Source organism: Cyclopterus lumpus, chromosome 12 (assembly GCF_009769545.1).
Source record: "Cyclopterus lumpus isolate fCycLum1 chromosome 12, fCycLum1.pri, whole genome shotgun sequence".
In the NCBI taxonomy this organism is placed as follows: Eukaryota; Metazoa; Chordata; class Actinopteri; order Perciformes; family Cyclopteridae; genus Cyclopterus; species Cyclopterus lumpus.
Genome location: NC_046977.1, coordinates 10,343,096 through 10,364,976, shown reverse-complemented (window position 1 = coordinate 10,364,976; position 21,881 = coordinate 10,343,096). Strand labels below are relative to the sequence as shown.

General features: G+C 41.8%; 1 protein-coding gene across 1 annotated transcript; it reads left to right on the top strand.

Annotated features, from left to right (window-relative positions):
* lrrc75bb (leucine rich repeat containing 75Bb) lies at positions 1-21,777 on the top strand. Its single transcript, XM_034547336.1, has 4 exons — positions 1-497; positions 5,376-5,504; positions 8,252-8,364; positions 19,247-21,777. Exons 1-4 carry the CDS (start codon positions 207-209, stop codon positions 19,845-19,847), a joined length of 1,134 nt encoding a protein of 377 aa, XP_034403227.1. The 5' UTR covers positions 1-206; the 3' UTR covers positions 19,848-21,777.
* The last annotated feature ends 104 nt before the right edge of the window (positions 21,778-21,881 follow it).

The following is a 21,881-nucleotide window of genomic DNA, read 5'->3' as shown; positions in this document are numbered from 1 at the left end:
AGTGCATGGACGGATGCAGCCAGGGGGACGACGGCGAGACCCGGCACACACGTTGTTGTTGTTGTTGTTGTTGTTGTTGTTGTGTGATACTGCTGCTTTAAAACTTTAAAGCACTGTTCCCCTGCGCGGGCGCAAGTAGAGTGTGATGTGTTGGCTGCATGTTGTAAAATCCCTCTCAGCACCACCGACACATCCTCTCGGGAGTGATGGGTTCTAAGTTGAGCAGACGGAGAAGTCTCGATCTGGAAACAAAAGTGTCCAAGAGGACCCGCCAGAGGAATGACAACCCGGGAGAGAGCGAGACTAGTGGCGGAAGAGGCGGCGGAGACTTCTTGTTTACCTCCTTGATGCTCAAGTCCGACAAGCTCCCGGGGATGCTGCGGAGAAACAACCACAGCCCTTATGTCAGGCGGGTGGCGTGGATCCGGGACATCCAGAGGCTTCTCCGGGAGCAGAGGATGGAGCAAGCGGCCGAAGTGCTCAAACTGCTGAGAAAGGTAACGGCGGTGTTATGTTGCACCGTGAATGCGCCGAGTCTGTCCGTCTGTAGCCTCTTATGCTGTTGGTAAAGCTCTAAAACGTGGCTTCATCGACGCCGTGAGCGGGTTTTGTTGACGTGCACATACATGGGCAAAAAGTTCAAAGAGTAAAATGCATTTTAATTTGTTTATATCTGCGAGACAATTACTTGTAAATGTAGTGAGAAATGTGTGAGCAGTTTATTCAAGTTGTTGTGTCCTTATTTCAATGTGTATTGTATTGCCTCCACAGGTATACAGTGTCTGCAGTTTAATATATAAAGCTCAGCTGTCACTTATTGGAGGAAATCCCACTTTTCATGGAGCAGGTGTCAGTGTGTTAATATTTAATACAAAGTTAAGTCATTTAATCATCTACTCTTTGCAAGTTCTCATAACTTCACTGACACAAGCGCTATGGCTTCTTTTAACATTCCTGAGGGGAAAAGAAGCACTCATAATGAGACTCTGTTTTAAATCAACCACCTGTTTAGTCTGAAAGGGAAGCTAGTTCAGCCTCTGAATATTCAATAAGCTTCACACAACGCAGAACACTGAGGATATTATGTGTTCGCCCGCCACCAAAACCAATTCAAGAAGACCTGGTTACTTTTATTTAGTATGTGACAAACTTTGTGATCTTAAGGGAATGATTGGCTTCAACAAATGATATACTATATAGACTATATGCCTTGGTAACAAAGTATTTTTCAGGTTAGTATAAAATATTATGTAAATAATTTCAATGAATGGTAAGCCATTTTATGTCTTTTTCAGCGGTTGTTTACCGTGTAAAAGAGGTTTGTACATAAGAGAAATTAAAAAAATATTTAAAATATTTAAATCCACATAAGAGGTAACACAGTTGACACTTTAATGTGGTATTGTTAAATGGCTTTACCTGTCTCCTGTTGCACAGCGTTGTTCAAACACTGCTTTGTTGTCTGCGTCATAGCCCGCAACTATAAGGTATGTTTATTTCATGCATTCGCATCTTACCTTTTCCCATGTAACACCTCCCCTGCTCTAATCCTCACTTTCTAAAGATGCATCCAAACTAGAGAAGAGAAAAAAAGCAAACGTTTTTAGAGCTCAGCTTGAGCTTTCCACTGCCTTCTAGCTGTGCATTGATCAGAGAAGAGCAGTTTTGAAGTTCAGACAAAAGCAGTTCTGATCAAGAGGCCCCTGTCATGCAGACTCCCTGCCCATCTGTACGGTGCCCTAGAATAAATGACATGAGCAGGAAACAATGCTGAGGAGAAGCTATAGGTGTCTGAGAAGATTTGTAGGTCTTTTCTGCCGCTCTGCACAGAATCCATTAACTGAGCATGTAATAGATGTGGGGTGAATGTAAACTTCATCGAAAAGGTTCATATTTGTGTAAAGCAGGAGGGAAATGACTCAGGCATTCCTTGCTGTAAGACTTCAGTGTTGCTGTCCCTGTTTGTTAAAGTGGTTCTGCTGTCCGTCATATCTTATACTGAAAAGGCTCGGAAAGATCAACTTGTCAGTGGTGAGCAGGCACAGCTTTACATAGCTCTGCATTTAAACTGCTCACGAAGCACGACTACGCTCTCCATCACTCAGTGAGGTGAAGCCACAGCGCTGCTACTGGTGTATGTTGTTGGGGCCCAAGCGAAGTGTCTGACTAACAATACTTCAAGACAGAGGGGGGAATACACAAGCAGTAGATCTCCTAGTGTGGTTCTCCGGCAGAGAAGCAGCTTTTCTTCTCGGAGACGGATGGATTTGGAGATAATCACCTTGAGGTGTTGGAAGGTGGAACATGTTTCTTTCACGTTGAGGAAATGATTACAAAGAGGAACCAAGAACATCTCTATGCTGCATCTCCACGGTCCTTCCTCTGGGTCATTAGGTTAATTAGTTTGGGATATTTTACATTATTAAACAAAGAATCAGCATATATTCATAAATTACAGCATGCACAGCGAGTACCCAATGTGCAGCGATGGAGAAGACACTAATTAAAGTGTTCTCTGTAGTGTATGACGTCTGAGGTTAGCTGTCACAACAATATTTTATTTATTTATTTTACTCAACGTGAAATGCATCAACACAAAATCTGTGGTGCTTCTGTTGTTGTATTATTATTCATCCAATAATAGGTTTACGGTTGGAGTTAGGTTTCAAACCTCCTCCTCTTTCCCTGTCTGCCTCTCTGGATGCTATCTATCCATGAATACATTTATAAAAGTTACACAAACCACATTAAAGATGAAATTCGATATTTTTGTGAAACACATGTTCACTTTCTTGCTGGGAGCAGCAGGTTAGCGTAGCTTAGCATAAAGACTAGAAACAGCTAGCTTGGCTCTGTTTAAAGGAGCAAAATCCACCTGCCAGCACCTCTAAAAGCTCACTTCTTAGCATGTTTTAAATTGTTTGTTTCATCCAAACAAAATATGTGAAAACGATTTATTTGCATGTGTTTTACTATTTCTTGGCCAGACCCGATGAATTCAGCTGATCGTCTGGTAACCTCACTGTGTTCTTTGTACAGATTGAATGAACAAGATATATTGTTTATTGTTTAACGTTAGCAGTTTCCAGTCTTTGTGCTAAGCTAAGCTCAGAGAACCTTCTAGCTGTAGCTTTGCACTTTTCAAACAGATGGTTAATCTTCTCATATGACCTTAAACAACGAAGTGATTATTAGCATATTTCCCAAAATGTCAAACAATTCCTTTAAAAGTTGAGCATACTTTACTTGAAAATAGTTTGTGTCACTTTGCTCATGTGGCCTGTAGCTACAGCATATTGTAAAGATGCTGTAATGTACTTGAGTGGACATTGGAGATTCACTTTGTACATTGCGAATGATATTTAAATAAAATGTTGATTTATTTACATTGGAAATTCGATAGTATAATGTGTACAGAAAGTTCCCCTTTAAGTTCCCCCTTTATTTAAAGTGACTGTGGTAATATATGCAACATTCCTCATCAAGTACAGTACTCAGTGTTCATATTTGACTGTACAAGAAGAAATATTCCTTATATGTCTTGTCACATTTGACTAAGCTGACATATTGACCTCGTCCTGCTTGTCAGATATAATTGCCAAAAGCCTTGTTGCTGGCCAGGCGTTTGTGTCTGTGAATCTTCAGCTTTTCAGTTCATATTCACAAGACATCCACCCAGTTCTGACTTCCTGCCTTGGATTTTGATATCATTGCATAAAAGTCACAACATTTTGTCAAAGCCCATGTAAAGAACATGAAATGCTAAAAAGTAAGTCAACGGAGCTGGACACCTGACAGCTGCCACAGGTTTCTCAAACTGAAGCAGAACACTGTGTGAATGGATTTGTCACACTGCAATATATGAAATTGGATTATAATGAACTGCATGTGTGGGATGATGTTCTGCGGTTCGGAGCGCGTCGCTTTATACAGAGTTTTTGTGATGAGACAAACGTCAGATTAGATACGCAGCTTTCCCGAGGACATTTGTAGTGGGATCTGAGGGCACGCTGACATGTACGCATGCATCCTGTTAGTGACAAATAGGGAAACATTTCATTAGGAATCAGTCAAATTAATCCACATGGATCAGATCTCTGTGTGTATTATTTTTAAATGGGCTTCGTTTTAGCTGTGAGTCCCACTCATATCTGATGCTACGTATAACACACATCATCCTTCACAATATAATCTTAAAAATCCTCTGTGCCTCCATTTATGGACACATGTGGTGCCCTCTGTCTGTGCAAAATAAGAGTTTATTGAAGGGAGAGGGGTCTGGAGGATATAGTCCAACGTCAGGGAATCCCGCAGAGCTCCGTTGTAATAAATCAACTCAAAAGCTGGAGGAGGAGAAAATGCTGATGGGAGTTTTCCTCTTTGCCTCCAATCTGGCCCTAAGTGTTGGGGCTGTCAGAGCGAATACAGCACGCTTTACACAGCTTCCACCTCCAGCCTACGATTTAAAAAGCTTTTCAACTCTTATAGATCTGACCGTATTTACTCCTCAGCCGCACAGCTTCTACTTGTACTGTTTCACAAGAGGACGATGGTCCACTGAAACATGTTTGTCACTGATATAACACAATGTGAGGAGAGGAAATGTTTTTTTATCTTTTATTCATCTTTATTTATTTCACTTTCTTTTCTTTGTTGAATTTGCTCAGTTTCAGCGTGCGTGTGTGTGTGTGTGTTTGTGCAAATATAAATCACCTGAAGAAGATAAGAGTATCATCAACAACTGGGCGTGTGTCCTGATTCCGTTTTTTATTGAACTGCCCTTCACAACGCCCAATATTTATCTGATGAATACTCAAGATTGAAGGGAGAAAGTGGAAGTGCATTTAAGTCATAACGCATTTTAAGAGACAGTTAAGAGACGTGTTCTGTGAAAATGATAGAAAGTCCCTTGGGCCAAAACCACAACTGAAACCTGTTAATGAGATAAGAGGACCATAGGGAGTCTTATTCTCTTCACCAAAGAGTAGTAACTGTAATATTTGAAGAAAGACAACACCACTTTTATCTTAGCGTACTGAAACTTTACTCCCAACGTCCCGTCCCACACACACACACATGTGTGCACATAGACACACTCCTCCAATCAGCTGAACTGGCTGTTAACACCAGACCTTGATAGCAGAGCCTTATCAACTTCCCCCGCAGTGTGATAAGAGGGCAGGATGAAAGGGGATCATGAGCCAAGCTCATAAACGTTGAATATATTTCCATTAAACTATCTATGAAATGTCACTTGAATATTAAATGAAGCGTGGTTCAGAGACATGGATGTTTTAAATCAAATTATTTTCTGACTGTCTACACTGTTAGTTTTAGTCAAAGTTAACCCTTTGCACTCTCCTCCTTTCTCTCAGGATTTGGGACTCCAGGGAACGTCGCTCAATGAAATTTTGTACAAGAACGCAGCTTTCCTCAACCTGGTGGACCCCATTTCTCATGAGCTGCTGCTCAGCCTCGCCCGGGACCTGCAGTGTCCAAAAAGGGTGAGAATCCAGAAAGATCCACGGTGTTTTCACTGTTACATTCATGAATTATGAAAAAGGACATCTGCCGACCTCACATTAATAGACATTAATTAGCCATGCCTAAGTGCATGTGTCATATTGGTTGTCATGCTGTTGTGAAAACAATGAACTGTTTAATTTGCACAAACACAACTGCAGAATTAAAATGTAGGTGTTACCATTAGCATAATGGATTCTAAGCACGTCCTGGTGTCTCTAAAAATAGTTCAATATAAAGTGACATAATAACTTGTATTAATAAGGTATCCTGCATCACAGATTCTAGAAGTAGCTGGCTCATGTTTTACAAGGGAAATGGGAGTGGCTGAGGACATTTAAAGTCAAGTTAAGTTGTATGTATTTAGCCCTAAATCCCCAAAAGAGCTTTACAATGTGTACATTGTGACTTTACATCCATAGTTACTGTAGTTAAACCTGCTATCTTCTTTGACGGTGCCCACAGAGTCCAGAGAGATTCTAAGATAAATCCATAATTCACTGTAATAAGATATTCAAACTGATGATATTTCTTTCACAATAATTGCTTATATTTGAACATGTCTTAATGGGCAGGTCTTCAGCCACAGTTCACATTGAATTCTGGGAAAATGTTAATATTTTGATCTGGAGGTCGAATGAGAGCTGCCACTCATTCCCAGCTACAAAGGTGTCGCCTGCATGCTAAAAGGTGGGTGGAGAGGTATGGGATGGATGGTCAGGGTTTGGCGCTGCAGTGGCACCATGCAGACGTCTTTCCTGCTGCTCATGTGCTCTTTCGACACATTGGCAAATGGTGGCAGCTGTGCTCCAGGACCTGCAGGTGTATGAGAGTATACCTACTTCCTGGAAAGCGTGGGCAGCTGCCCGGTGGTCATTATGCTGAGATCAATAGGGCTGGCAGCCACGGTCAATAGCACCGAGGCTTGTGGGTCAGCGTGGCTGTGGCTGATGTGACCGGTAACAGACACCGCTCACTGTTTGTGAGGGACTGTACACACATTGTTAGTTGGGGAAATGAGGTCAGACAAGGTGGAGGGTTCACATTTTTCTTTTTGCTGTAGGTTTAGTATTTGAAATGTATCTTAAAAATGATCATATTTCAAGCTTCCTTTGCACATTGGTGGTGCATATTAGACATTGCATAAAGATGCAAGGGTTTAAATTTGGGCTTTCCATCAAACAAGTTGTCCCAACTTCTCTTGTTACAACTCCCTCTAATTGGTTTCAAGATATTACTGATATGAACAAACCTTTCACAGCATCAACACAATTAATAATGGACATGTCTTATCTGTAAAATCCTTTTAACAAGCTCTTCAATTATGCATATGAAATAAGATATGCGTGGTCAATAAAATAAACGACTGGCCCTTTCGTGATTTATCCAGACCGCGCAAACCAGCTCATCATCCACTTGTAGCACGGCATGCAAATCCGAGATATTAAAATTCACATTACATTTCAAACTCGGTATGAGGGTGAAGGCTGCACAGAAGCAGCTCAGAGTGGCTGTAAAACACAGACCCAGGAGCCATAACAGTTATCTCAGGTCTGCAGTTATCTCTTTTCGGAGAAGATGAGTTGCCTCAAGATGAAGTCACCCTGGTCTAGTCTTTACTCACCGAGACAGATGATAATCACCTGAGAAACTCTAATCTTATCGCTGTTTGCTTTAGCGGGGAAAGCCCAGGAGGACTGCAGGGAAAGTGAGGAGCTGGCAGCGTCCTCCTGACTGGCTGGCGACCCGTGGCAGGATACGCTGTCAGACGTGACGAGCGTGTAGAGAGGCAATGTGCTGGATTTAAGGCCCGGCAGCTGCCTCCGTGCCCAGTACTTTCCACCACCCTGATATGTATTTAGACCATATATGCAAGGACACATTCAGGGCCAAAAGATGTGTCATTTGTGAATGTCGTGAAGCTCATGGTCATCAGTTTCAGACTGATGACCATGATTTAATCTGGATGCACTCAGCTTTACAGCCCTGTGATTAATGTCTCAGAATGCTTATAGCATTTAGTGACTTTGTTGATCCTTCCACTCCACAGATTCACTATTTCCAAGAATAATTTCACATTGTAAATCAGTATGCGCAGCTTCAACGTTGTGTTCAGTCATCCAACCGGCTGAAACGTCAGCGGTGGTTATTTAGAAGTATGAGGCATTGTTTTTTTGCCGACCAAGGAAAGAAGTGGCAGCGTGAATGGTTAATCGCCTTAAGGTGAATTAGCCCTGTCTTTCTTCCCTCTTGCCACATTGCCTTCCTCATGTTGTTGTGTACGACTAATTAGATTTACTCTGCTCAGCACAACCCATTCCATCGAAAGTCTTTGACGGAGGTGGGAGAGAGAAAAGAGAAGGCATGGAGGAGGGGGAGGAGAGACATGGAGAAATAAATTAATGTGTTTTCAGTGAAGAAAATGTTTGAAGCCGCTGTATTCGAAAAACAAGAAGAAGAAAAACACTGTGTGAAAGTCAGTACTTCTATTGCAGGAAGACAGAAAGGAAGATCAAACATCCAGTATTTATAAATTACTTTAACCCTAGATATCTAACAGCTCCTTTTCTACTTTGTAGAATATACCGTTTTATTAGTATTGGTTTCTTTCAGTGATTCCCTTAACTTTTGGATGGTTTAGTCACATTTATTCATGAATAGCCTGTTTTGATTTGTTGTATGAACTAGATTAACATTTGCTCTCCATCATTGGTTCTTTGTGTTGTAGGAGACCGACTCGTTCAAGTCCACTAACAAGATCTGCCGCCAGCTGATTTACCACCTGACCCCTCACTCCAAGTGGACGAGACAGAGCGTGCCCAGGAGGAAGTCTCAGGCCTGGTGAGTGTGTCCTCTTTGCTGCTGCCGGACTCTAAAGAAGGACAGTGAACACATCCTCACTACAATCATCAGCACAACTCATTAATCTCCACGCAGCCTCTCTGAAATACCAGTCTGAAGTTTTTGGAGAGGTTTTCTTCTAGCACATTATTGATGTGCCTTAAATGTTTCGCATATAATAGATTTATTTTTGTGCATTATATTTGATTTGAGATGTTACTTTTTCAAATCACCAACTTGTGTCAGAGTGTCTCACTATGTGCATTTTCACACTTGCCCCTCAGCAGCAAAAACTGTTTCCTGCCCGACACTATTGTGAGAAAAACAGCCTCACACCATCCTAAACAACAAGTGTGATGTGTCTATACAGATTTTAATAGGTTTTTTTCTCCGTCTAGAAACTGTCTCCAAGAATTCTCTGAAGCAAACGAGTAACTAAGACAGAAAGTAAGACGATGAGGTACGATACTGAGCCGACGGGGCCAGGTTTGAACTTAACTCCCACCAAGGCGGTCAGAGGTCAGAGACTGATTGTTGGTGCTCGAGTGAAACAAAGAATAAGCAGCAGAAAGATGCTGATTGCAGCGGCTGTAGAAATACCGGGTAAACAAACTGCTCTTCAACTCAAGCGAAGTAACAGGTACATTTGTGGAGGCCCTGTGAAAGAAAGAAAATATATATTTCTAATGGTGATCACGAGGTTCCCTTTCCCTGAGCAATTAACCCAGATTGAAAGATTTTTTGACAGCTCGACTTAACTTCCCGCCCCAGTCTCTTGGTTGCAGTATTTCCAAATAACACTCAACAGAACAACAAGGCCGACTCTCCCGGTGTGCTCATTAGCAAGCTCTGTCTCTCTCCCAGCATCTACTGCGAGAATCCAGTAGCAGAACCCCCCCACACACACACACACAAACACACACACACACACACACACACACACACACACACACACACACACCCCACACCCCCACACACCTTTCGGCTCCCTCTTCCCTCCTCTTCCCCTCCATTTCTCCTATTTTAAAATCCGCTCCTCGCTTTGATTTCCTTCCTCTCCTCCTTTCCTTTGGGATTTTTTTCTTTCCTTCTTGCGAGAGTCCATTCTGCTTAACAGTTGCCACACAGAGCGGTTCTGCAGTTTGAGTTTGAGGCTCGGGGGAAACGCTTTGTCAGACAGAGAGAGAAAAGCGGGAGGCCGATTAGAAGTCACACATTTCCCTCTTTCTTTCCACCTCGCTTTGAATCGATCTCTTCATATTTAGGAATGCAAAAAGCTTTCATATCGCCGTTATTGCATTCTTACGTTCTTATTTTCTTCAAGTGATATTGGAAATGTAGCCAGCTGCAGCCTCCTCTAATCAAATGATTTTCATGGACTATATGCTGGGTTGCAAATCTTCAAAAGTTAAAATAAATCATGTTTTAAGCTTTATTACTCCAGCCTGCATTGCTTTTAAAACACTGTAACTGCAAAGTTGTTGCACACTTTATATCTCAAGGCAAGTCCATGTGTTTCTCTGGAGCCACGTGCCAGGTTTCTGAGAAGCATGAGTCACCAGAGGGTTTTTTAATGTTATTGTAATTGGTATTGAATTTCAGATTCATCAAGCTCATATTCTTTTATGATGCTAAAATTGCCCCTGCGCACATTTTGAAGGGACTCCGACTGCAGATGCTATTTCATTGCTTGTCTTTACTGCAGTGATGTGAGGCTCTTACAGGCTATTGAATGAAATGACTGTGGAGACGACTGAACTATTGTATTCAGTGTTCAGATGTTTACTGAGGGTACCGAGGGAAATCTGAGTGCATCTGGCATTGTTTTGTTATTTGAGTCAGCACAGTGTTAAGCAGAATAGCTGACAGAATTTAGTTAATTTCTAATATTTGGTCGTGCAGGTCGTGCCGACTGATACGAGTGAACAAAGCAGCTGTTTGGGCAGATGTAACCAGCTGTGGGTGAGCTTTGATAGTCTGTCTGAATCCTGATATTTGACCCAGACCTAAAGGGCCTTTCCTCCAAGAGCTGTCCAAAAGTCAATGTATTGTTTTTATGTATTTGCATATAAAGCCTAATACGTATTGAAACAGGGCTGTTGGAGTTGTAGCAAACAGTACATTGCCAGCTTAATTTGAAGAGTTTAGCACAATGAAATAAACACTTCCCTTTGATAAGAGTCAGAGGCTAAAACTCCAGTGACATTTAATTTCTCAACATGATTGAAAACAAATTATATTTAATGTTGCACATTTCAAACACGGAGAATTGCAACAGCAACATTCACCAATAAGAAGAAGCCCATGGCCTCATCTGCTGAAACTCTAACATCATAATTTCATCATGTCTTGTCTTTATCATCTTCATTATGCCAACAATGAAACCAGGTTTATGTGAACTCCCGCTTGACTTCTCATCAGACCTCGACTCAAACCCAGTCTCAATATGACATAGAGGCTCCTGTTTCTCCTTCTGCTTCTCCACACTGACCCTTCCATCGACTTCTAAAGGCATCGGCATGTCTTCACTTGAGACTCTGCTCCTCTCATTGTTTATAGAGGAATATTAAACATCCAATATAATCTATTGCCGTGGCCCCTTACGGCGTCTTCTGGTTTCAGCGTCACACCAAGTAGCATTAGCCGGGCAAAAGTCCTTGAGGCTTCTAGTCCAGATTCCTGGACAGCTTTTCACCAGCTAATCACCAGAGAATTGCTCGCTGGGATTCTCTCTCCAGTTTCTCCCTGCTGCTGCTGCTAATTTGCTCTAATCTTTGAAGAAATCCCCTCTACCTCTCCTCCTCGCTATTATTTTGAGCCCTTCTGCGTAACATGATCCTTCCAGTGCCAAACGCGCCTTCCATCTTTTTCAATTCAAGCTTACTCTGCTGTTCAATCCTTCACGGCCATGTACATTGATGCACTTCAAAATCTATCTGTTTTTATTTATTTGGCCTTCTAATCACAACAAGCTGGTATATTCAACACCTAAAAAACATTTTTGTTTTTGTGTATGTATGTATTGTATGTGTGACCATATTTTTGTTGCTCATTTCATATATAATTAAATCTAAATTCATCTTAGATGGAGAAGATTAAAGTATTGCGAGTTGTTGATGAGGTATAATTTACAGTTATAATAATAAGAAACAATACACACAATTAAATAAAGGTAAAACTTGCTTAAGATTCTTTACTTGTACAACAAACAAGCAACACTTCAAAGATGGCAAAGCTGAAGTTGCCTAAATACTGTATGAATGAGATCATGTGGGAGAGATGTGTAGCTCTGTGTGGCTCTGTGGATGAAAGGGTCGAGAGACTGAAGTGTCTCAACAACTAGTTGATGGCTTGCAAATGAAGTTTTGCACAGACATGCATGGTTTCCAGATATTGTATCTTAACAACTTTTGTGATTTGCTTGAATGCCAGTCTGAGGTTTGCAACTCAAAGTGAAATGTCTCAACATCTATTGAATAGTTTGCCATTAGCAATGTTTGGAAGAAATGCCATGTGCTCGTCTACCACTGTTCTTACCTTGAGGTGATACCCCGACAGTAACCATAATAATAACAACAATAACTATAAGCCATCACCTACAACCTGAAGGATCATTCTTGCTTCATGCATTTGCTGTACATGTGACATCCGTACACTGAGCCATGTGTCGTATGCCTTTGACACGTGTATGACCTATTTCTGGAGCTAAGTCCACCCCCCAAGGTGTGCACTGGAAGGCCGAACAGGCTCTGACTCAGCAGGCCTGACCTCTCACTAGCCTCCAAGGTAGACTCTTAAGGCAAGGGCAAAAATATGACAACGCGGGGAAAGAATATTCTGACAATACACAATCACAGATGTCTCTTTTATATTATTAGTAAAAAACTTTTTAAAGGTTTTGCTTTCTCTGCTTATTTTCCATTCAGAGACAAAGTATTCCACTTGACTGCCAGCTGCACTCAGTCAGCTTAATCTGCTTCCTAGTTGACCTCCACTTTTAATAGAGACTTAAAGATCCAGCCACCATCCTCGTCTATGAATAATTGAGGGATTCCCGCGATGCAGACAGAGTTCCTGGAGGATGAGGGGGAAGAGGAAGAGCTGCTCAGTATCCATCGCTCCAATCTTCAGCTAGGGTACAGGGCCATAATAAAATAATTACTAGATGTGTTGATCGATAAACACAAGGTTGAAGGTGTTATTAATGTAACAGACATTTTAAAACGGCTTTAAGTAAGAACAATTCAAGACTTCTTTGTTCCTCATCCAGGGATTGAACCTCTCTTAGCCTCTCATTGATTGGATTTGAACTGTAAATCTAAGATAAGGGTGCTGCTGCTCGAGGATAACATGAAACAAGGGCTTCTGTGCTTCAGAGGATCTGTAGGTTTTATTCCTTTCAGGCTGATACAGATCGGTCCGTGTTTTGAGCCCTGCATCTTGACATACTATGATAAGGCAGACACGGGCGTACTGCTCCACGCTATACAGTTATGTAATGCAAACTGTTTTCTGTGTTCTGTCGCAGTTTTCTTTTCTCCTAAGCATCCAGTTTGTCACATCCAATCAATCATGGGTAAATTTATAGCTCAGCCGTGGAGTACATTTTGCATTTTACACACTGCACAGTTGCATTATGGCACATTCTGTACCAAGAGGTTTTATAATCATTACATAAACATCACCGCAAATATGCTTTTTATTTTTGGATGGATGTCACATGTTACGAGAAGTAATTGTGTGTTATACAAAAATAAATAAGGACATTTTTATTTCCTGCTCTCGTTTTTTCCAGTATACATAATGTCATATGCTCCCTCTTTCTTTACCTCTCAATTTAAAAAAAAAAAGAAAAAGTCAGTCCGGGTTGTGCTGTTCGACATGTTTCCCAAATTGATGTCCAAAGACCCCATGAGAGTCGTGTTGAAAGCCGAGTTAGATGCACTCGCAGTCCGTTCCTGTCCTTCTCTGCACTAATTAAGAACTGCACCATAAAACCTGTACAAACAAATGAGAATAATGGTGCTTCTGTATAGATCTTCAAGGATTTTTTTGACGTAGCCGTTTGTAAATTGGGGAATTTGGCCCAAGATTTCAGATTCCAATTATTTTCTTTCCCCCTTCGTCCATCTCTCTTTTTAAGGGCTGTTCGGTGCTTTCAGTTGACATCAACCGTACTGCTTTCCCCAAGACTTGTAATTTAGAGCGAATCAAGGGACACATTGGAGATGTCAGAACACTGCGCAGCCCAGAGCTGCTGCATTGACAACGTAAGCCTTTATCAGCACATCCGCTAAATGTTTCAATGAAATTTAATCCAAATCCAAATGAGCTTTGAGGCTATTTTTTCCCTCACAGAAAATGTGCCATTATCCCCATGAAACCGGAGGACACTGGATGGTGTATGCAATCACCACTTTCATGTTTCCCATTACATTTTCTGCAGAAGTAGTATCAGTGACAGCTGCATTGTTGAGGCAATTTCTTTGCTCAGAGTGACGAAAGTATTCTCATTAACACAGGCAGAACTGCACCAAGACACTCACATAGTTGATGCTAAAACTGAGTTAAACAAACTGGTTCGGCACTGTAGCTCGCAGCCACATTCCTGAAGGCACATTCAGATAACACAAAAGTACAGAAATATACAGGCAGTACTTTTCAAGCATGAGTTTGTACATTAGACCCTTGCAGGCTCTCCCACTGCTAAGCCAGACTACCGCGTATATTTATTATACAGAAGCCTGCAGGCGAAACAGCTGAAATCGATCCAAGGAATAAACAGGTCAAGACCAAAGCATTGATGAAGCAGACATTGATCTGACCAATCCCACGGGTCCCTGGAACAGCATCCACGTCCAATGTTTCTCAAGTGCTTTTTATTTCATTCCCCTGAAATAAGTCAAGTGTTTCTCTGCATGCTAAGCAGAAAGTACATTTTGAATTTGTGTTAGTTTGTCCTCCCAGTTGAGATATGCTTGGATATGTCTCTATGCCGTTTTTAGCATATGGGCCACAGATTATGCAACCAGGCCATCAAGAAAAATCCATATCACTAAAATATGTATACAAAATATGAATATATTAATATGTTCTCATCCCATGTTGTAAATGATGTATTCATTATTAAATCTAATAATAAAAATAATAATAATAATAATAAAATCCATGAATAAGAGCATCTTTTGGGTATCCACATCGGTGTATCCTCCTCTATCATTAACTTTGCAAATGTTATCTCCACGCTAAGCAAACCTGCTGCTGCAACCTTCATTTTTAACACACTTCTTTATGATAAAGCTTTGTGAGCCACCTGCTGGCACTAGCTTAATATTCAACATACATATGTATGCTAAACTAAGCTACATATTTGTTTCACATGAGTGGTAATGATCTTCTCATTTAACTCATTAATATGCAATTTATAATTGTTAACAATGCTGTTAGTTACGTGTTACATACCCTTTTTTAAAGTGTGTCTTATTAAATGGGTACCAAATCATCTAATTATCACAGAAAATTAATTTATTTTAGCAAACCAGACTCTCTTATAATGGACACCACCTTTCTTATATTAAATACCACAGTAAATGAACACGAGGAAGAAATATGGCCCGTAACACTCCCTGTGTCTCTTGATATATTACTGATTCATGAGCGTAAATGAAGGGGAACATGTATTCTATGTGGGCGGTGGACAGATTACAAGTTTCTTCTGCCATTTCCTTTTAACTCTCACCCTGGTGGCAGAATATTGAGGGCTTGTACAATTCTCCTCGTACAAATGTCAGAAGAATGTACATGTCGGTTCTACCCTTTTTTAAATGTTCACCTCTCCAACCCTCCGTCTCTTTAAGGGTAGAGGAAGTGTTTGGTTGAGTGGAATTGACTTGCAGAATAGTGAAGTAGGAACGCTTCAGTCTCACACTGATGATGAGCACTTTACTTTTGTAACATCCGGAGAGACAACTAGACAAAGAGGAGACGAAACCTGACACTGAGGTTACGAAATGACTGAATACAGGAATCAATGGATCTGCCTTGAATGGAGAAGCTTTTCGTCTCGTCAGGGGATGTATAGCTCAAATGAAACAATACATTATTATCATTATCGTTACTTTTATTGATATAGAACATTTCAATGCAGAAACGTTTCTCATAGGTTTTAGTGGAGATTTTGAGGAAATCACTAGAAATCGCTTCAGGGCCATGACAGAAGATACATAACTTCCTTTGGTTTTACATTGGGGTGCTGCTTGAAGAGTTTTGTGACAAGTTCTGAGGTTGATTGCAGCTATTGGAGCCAGACCATGGACAGCTTGGACTAAATTCATCATTAAATTATAATGAGTGAAATGACCCAAATTAAATGAAGTTGAAGGATGTCAGTCTGGCAGTTCTTTAGCATGTCAGACTGCTGGTAGTTTCTGATTGCAATGAAAAGAAATATTATGGTTCTGTATTATTTAAGTGGAAGCACATATATAAGAAATAGAAGTGGATCTAGGACATTGAGCATCAGCAGTAATGAAGAGATCATTGGTCAAACTAAGAGAAGTCTCAGATAAACCTTTCTAAAGATCTTTAACAAGTGGAGGTTTTGAAATTGATCTCAAAACACTGTTTCATTAGAACAATTAATTAAAAGACACATTCTCAGATTTCTTTCAGACCTTCTCTGTAAGCTTGGTCTCTTTGCTGCACTCCATTTAAACATCACAAAGCCCCAGATGTTTTATTTCCTACCTCTGGGGTTTACATAACTATAGAACAGCAAGGACCCTTGTTCAGTGCGTAAAAGTTAACAACATCCCAGAGGAAAGACAATCTATGAAAAACAATTAGATAGTCTGCCTGAACCCACATTTAAGCAGCCAATAGTTGGACCTATGAGAGTCTGCTCCTATTAGACTGCTGTATCGGTTGCTCCAGAGACGTCAATAAATAGATTTCCCTCAGTTGTTTGTTTCTAAATGAGTCCCGATGCAGGGGACGCTCTTGTTTCCAATCATGTTTATGGGAGTGCACTATCCTTTGAAGTTGTTTTTGTTCGAGCTGGTCCGAGAGGCTGTGCACCTCTGCCTACGAGCATGGCAGTCACATCAGAGGGAATCGAGATGAGACATTTTGTTGTTTATGTTGTTATCGTTTCAGAGTAATTGACTCCAGGGTACACTGTGGCTTTAGAAATGCTAGCTATGCCCCTGGGCAGCCTGTGGGTGCAACTGTTCCCACGGAGGCAGAGGCTTTGCAAGGAAGTCTGGAGTCTTTACTCCGTCTCATTAAATGCACATCAGAGCCCCCCCTCCTCCTCTCCTGCATCACCCACTCAACTACAGTGCCACTGCCTACCCTGCCTGACTGTGTCTCATGAAACAGCTCTTCCTACACAAACATAGGCACACAGGTGAGAGAGAAGGGCACATGTAGGAAAACCCGACTATAAATACGTCCAAGAGAACGAACGTCGATACCCATACTTGGTTTCATTAGATAAAGTGCAGCAGCTGCACAGGGGTACAGTAAACCCTCTGAAACCACAGGAGTGGGCGAGTGGGCCAAGAAGCTGCAGATGCAGTCACTTTCCTGGGATTTTTGTGCCGAAATGGGGAGTCAATTCATTAATTAGTTCAACTTAAAATGTCAGAAGCATCAATGAAGTAACATCAATTCAAAAATCAATTATTTAGGGGAAATATATATTGTAATTAGTTTGGGGGTTCCTTAACTATGTTAGCTTTTGTTTACTGTTAGCATGCTAATGTTAACATCTAGCACAAAGCATGGCTGTGCCACAGTAAAGCCTCAGAATCAACAGCATGGACTCTTAGCCCTGTTGGATTGTCAGCCCTTAAAAAAAGCTACGTCTTCTTGTCATTCCTCGTTTCAGGTGGCAGTTCAACCAAATAGTATTTAATTTTTGTCTCAGACTGGCCTGAAGATCTAAAATTATCCAGTAATTCACACATAAAAAGCAAAGACGTAGAGGCTCAGGTAGCTAGATGAGAATTTTAACACACTTAGTCATTCAAAAGAAAAAAGTAGGACGGCACAGGCTCTTCAGAAGATCACATTTAGAACAAGACGGACGTTGAAATTATAAAAGGGAGGAAATATGCCAAGAAAGAAAAAGAAGAAGGAAAGTGAGAGGCAGTGAGCAATCGTGAGGATAAGAAGGTGGGAGAGAAGAATTATAGCCGACTCCTGGAATCAATAATCTTGCGTATCACCGTGCACTACAGATCTTTTTCTTTCCCTTAACCGAACAGAAAGGGTGACAGATGTAAAGAGCCCCGCCTGACGATATGTACGGCTCCCAGACAAACCAGAGAGAGAGAGAGAGAGAGAACCGAGGATAATCCTCACTGTGCCTGAGGAGGCAGAGGGACACGCAAAGGCAAACAGGGCCAAGACAAAGAGAAGATAAACCTTTAAACAGAACAGTTTTCTCCTGTTTGACTCATTCCCTCTCTCTCCCAAGCTTCCAGCCCATTGTCATTAGTTTGGCAGAAGTCTCCTCTCTGAGATGCCAGTAAAAACAAAAGGAGTCTAATGCACAGCAGCTCTGTCTTACTCTCAGTGCTACTGTGGTGACATGCATGCAGCTTGCTTATAGCTCTCCTTTGCATATTTAACCACTCTCTGGTGTAGCGAGAACATTTTGTTTCAGATCGCAGTGTGCTATCAGAAGCAGTGAGGATCGTATAGTAGTTTTCCTTCAGATGGATTCACCTCACACCTGCTGTCTGAAGTCCTCTGGTCTGAATTACAAGATCACTTGTCTTTAGCACTCGTTTCTCGCCCATTTTTGTCTCTATAGTGTGTTCGTCCATCCATCCTCTACCATGTTGTCCTTCTGTCTGTTGAGCAATACACACCCACATATGGGTGTCTAGGTCATTGTGCAGATGCCAGGTTTTGACACAGAAAAAGAATACATGGTAAAAAAGGCAATATTTCAATTTCTTCTCTATCAATTCATATATATGTATATATATATCTAAATATTTTTTTTATTTTTTTTATTTTTGTAATTGTCCGGGACAAATCCCTTTGGGCCAGTGGTCTGTCAACAAAGGATATTATTTACTGGCCGCCTGGCCCTGTCTGTCTGTCATTCGGTGGGTGGCGGGCGTTGTCCGGGACTGGGTTCACTGGCCAATCACAGCCAAGTTCTTTAAACATGTGCTAACCTCAGAGGCTCCAGGGCCGAATTTCTTGCCCGGTGCACCCCTGGAGAAAGAGATCACACCAGTGAGTTCTTGTGTTTGTTTTTTTACTTGCTCATCAGCTCAAGTGGCTTATTCATGTGTCGCCCACAAAACCTCAGACACATGGCCAGCTCAAAACAAGGTGACATCTCTGTTACTAATTGGGCCTGACCGAAGAGCAACATTTTCTTTTTGGCCTTGTTCACTTTTCGAATCATTTATTTATATATTTATGTTCTTTGATGGTTGTTTCGTACTCAAAGACTTCGAGATGACTTTAAAGGAAAGGAGCGACACCCAAAACCTAAAACAGACAATGCTTTTTAGTAAATTACATTTATCCCAAGAGACATAATCTGTTGCTTGAGGGACTCAGACCGTAACACATTTAAATGCAAATTCTCTTCTCTATTGAATGCTACATTCTTCACACTCTACCAGTGGATGCAGTTATATGCTTTGCGTACTTTGCAGTTCTCCCGCACCTGTGGGACATTGTGGTATCCCATTACAGAAGCTTTTAAAATGAATAGCTCCAGTATCATTAAGTAAAGATTGTTTGTCTTTTCACAGTTTTTGGAACACTAACTGCTCCTGCTGAATAATTAGCATGCCATATTTGAGCCTCAGAGATTCAACAAAGTTTGTTTTCACCTCCCTCTTTGAAACAGTCTGAAGACCACCCTGAAGAAGAAACTGTCCGGTGATGTGGTCAACCTGTCGGGCATTCCGCTGTCTGGCCGAGACGTCCACCGCGTGGCCTTCTACCTGCAGAGTGGCAGTGACGCCGTGTCTGCTGTGGACCTGAGCTTCACCGAGCTGCAGGACGAGAGCTTACGGCTGCTGCTGCCCTTCCTCGGCTGCCTGCCCAAACTGACCATACTCGCCGTCAATGGCAACCGTCTGACGATGGCCATCCTGAAAGACCTGACAGACGCCGTGAAGGATGCCAAGAAGTTCCCCAGCATGGCCTGGATCGACCTGGGTAACAATGTGGATATCTTCACCGTGCCGCAGCCGCTGCTTGTGGCCCTGCGGCGTCGCTTCGGCTTACGCAGTAGCCTCCCCACCATTTATGAGTACAAGGAGGCGCAGGCATTCAGTGGCTACAACCCACACATGGAGACGTCTGTGGAGGAGCCCAGTCTGTACGAGGAGGGAGAAGGAGAGGAAGATGATAAAGAGGAGGAGGACAGGCTGGAGATTCGGGCCTGGGGCTTTGGAGAAGAAAACACGTCAAAAAATGTGCCACTGCACTTCTGTGGGAGGTGATCGCCCAGAGCGGCTGTCTTTTAGACCGGCTGCCACTTACATCCCTCAGTATCACCTTAAAATAACTCTCAAATAAGTAACCGTGTTGTATGTCCCTCTGGATACTCCGCCTACTGAAACTCAGCCACGTGATGCAGGCCGCTCCGTGGTTGTACAGACTGTAAGAATTAATCTGAGGATGAGTTAACCTTCACTTATCCAGGAGAAGTTGAACTCAACGTGTTTGCCGTTTCCCAGTGCGTTATGTTCCTAACGTGTTGTGCTCTCACACCTTGATGCTTCCCATTATTTGCCATTGTCCACTGGGGGTTAAGTGCCTTGCACAAGGGCACCTCTGCAGAAGCGCGTGAGGAAGGGTTATTAATTCACATACCCCGAGCACATTTATCCAGCTTGTCTGACGTCACCCACCCTGCCCCCTGTCTGTGGCTGTCAGAATAAGTCAAAGTAACTAAATATCTTTCCTCAGAAATAGTTTAATTCAAACTGACATTTTCGTTATGATGTATATGTTTTGAGTCAGAACTCTACTGCAGTGAGATTATATTTTTCTCTTGGGACACTATTATTTTAAAGTAAATGGCGAGTAAGTAAATGACGCATACTGAATCCATTTTAATTTAAACTTCCAGCTCTGATGCTTCGGTAAGTGTTGCTGCAGCTGTGTAGAGAAAAACCTCAGGCAGACACACACATGCAGATACACACACATGCAGACACGCACATGCAGACACACACATGCAGACACACACACATGCAGACACGCACATGCAGACACACACACATGCAGACACACACATGCAGACACACACACATGCAGACACACACACATGCAGACACGCACATGCAGACACACACACATGCAGACGCGCACATGCAGACGCGCACATGAGGACAACACACAGTGTTCGGGCAGGAGCGGCCGATGAACTGATTACTGCCTCTATCAGGTCTTGTTAGGCCCCTTTAATCTCTGATGGTGAGCAGAGCATCTATTTTCTGCTCAGCAAATAGGACTAGCCACAGATTATTTCATCCTCCGTTGATTTGTGAGTGATTCTCTTCATGAATCAGACCACGAATCACGAGAAAGATGCCCACTCTGTTTTTTAAAGGTGCACTCAGACAATGAAACGATTACAAACAGCTCTGCTCTCATCTTTTCTTCTGTGGAGCCACAGCGAGCACATCCATCTTTGTTGTGGCATGAGTTTCTTTTTGACTCGTCTTTTCTTTGGTAGACGTATAGAGCTCATCCTGTTGTATTGTTTTGGAGCCATGGGCATGACTGTTTACTGTAGCGCAACTTAACGCAGACGGGGAGCATGTTTACATGTACATTAATGTTTCATTACATTTGAGATTATCTTTGGGGGGGATTCGATAAACAGTTGCTGCATGTGAACATCTGCCTCCAGATGTTAATGTAGTCTGTTCTCTTTCCATGCTATGATTCAGGAAATTATGTTTGTGTACAGGGATAATAATGAGCATGATGGTGTGTGTGTGTGTGTGTGTGTGTGTGTGTGTGTGTGTGTGTGTGCGTGTGTGTGTGTGTGGGTGTGTGTGGGTGTGTGTGTGTGTGTGTGTCTCTGTGTGTGTGTGTGTGTGTGTGTGTGTGTGTGCATGAGTGTGTTGTGGACATGCAGAGTAAATTACTACCTTTTTAATTTACTCATTTGCACTTTAAAAAAGACGTCCTTGAATACACAAGCTTTGTTTTCATGGTTTGTTGATATATAAAAACAGCTCACTGAGTCACCCACATCCTAAAATAAATGTTTTGTCTCAACTTTTTCAAACCATCGACCTTCATACAATTCACTGCTGTACATTTACTTAATTTTGATTTTTGGCTCATTAAGTCATGGCTCGCTTTTGAAGTAAAAGTTGTGTTTTCTGCTGTTGCTTGAAACATAAAAACTGTTTGAATAACATTTGCCTTTTGTGGAGTTTTTGTAATTGACAAGTCTAAAGCAAAAAAATATTTTTACTCAAAGTTGGCTCAAATTTGAAGAATAATACTTCATATTG

What these genes read in the sequence shown, in the direction of transcription:
- lrrc75bb (XM_034547336.1), top strand. Translation starts at nt 207, where the DNA reads ATGGGTTCTAAGTTGAGCAGACGGAGAAGTCTCGATCTGGAAACAAAA. An exon ending in TGCTCAAACTGCTGAGAAAG is followed by an intron (nt 498 to 5,375) that starts GTAACGGCGGTG and finishes CCTTTCTCTCAG; the next exon opens with GATTTGGGACTCCAGGGAAC. An exon ending in AGGAGGAAGTCTCAGGCCTG is followed by an intron (nt 8,365 to 19,246) that starts GTGAGTGTGTCC and finishes TCTTTGAAACAG; the next exon opens with TCTGAAGACCACCCTGAAGA.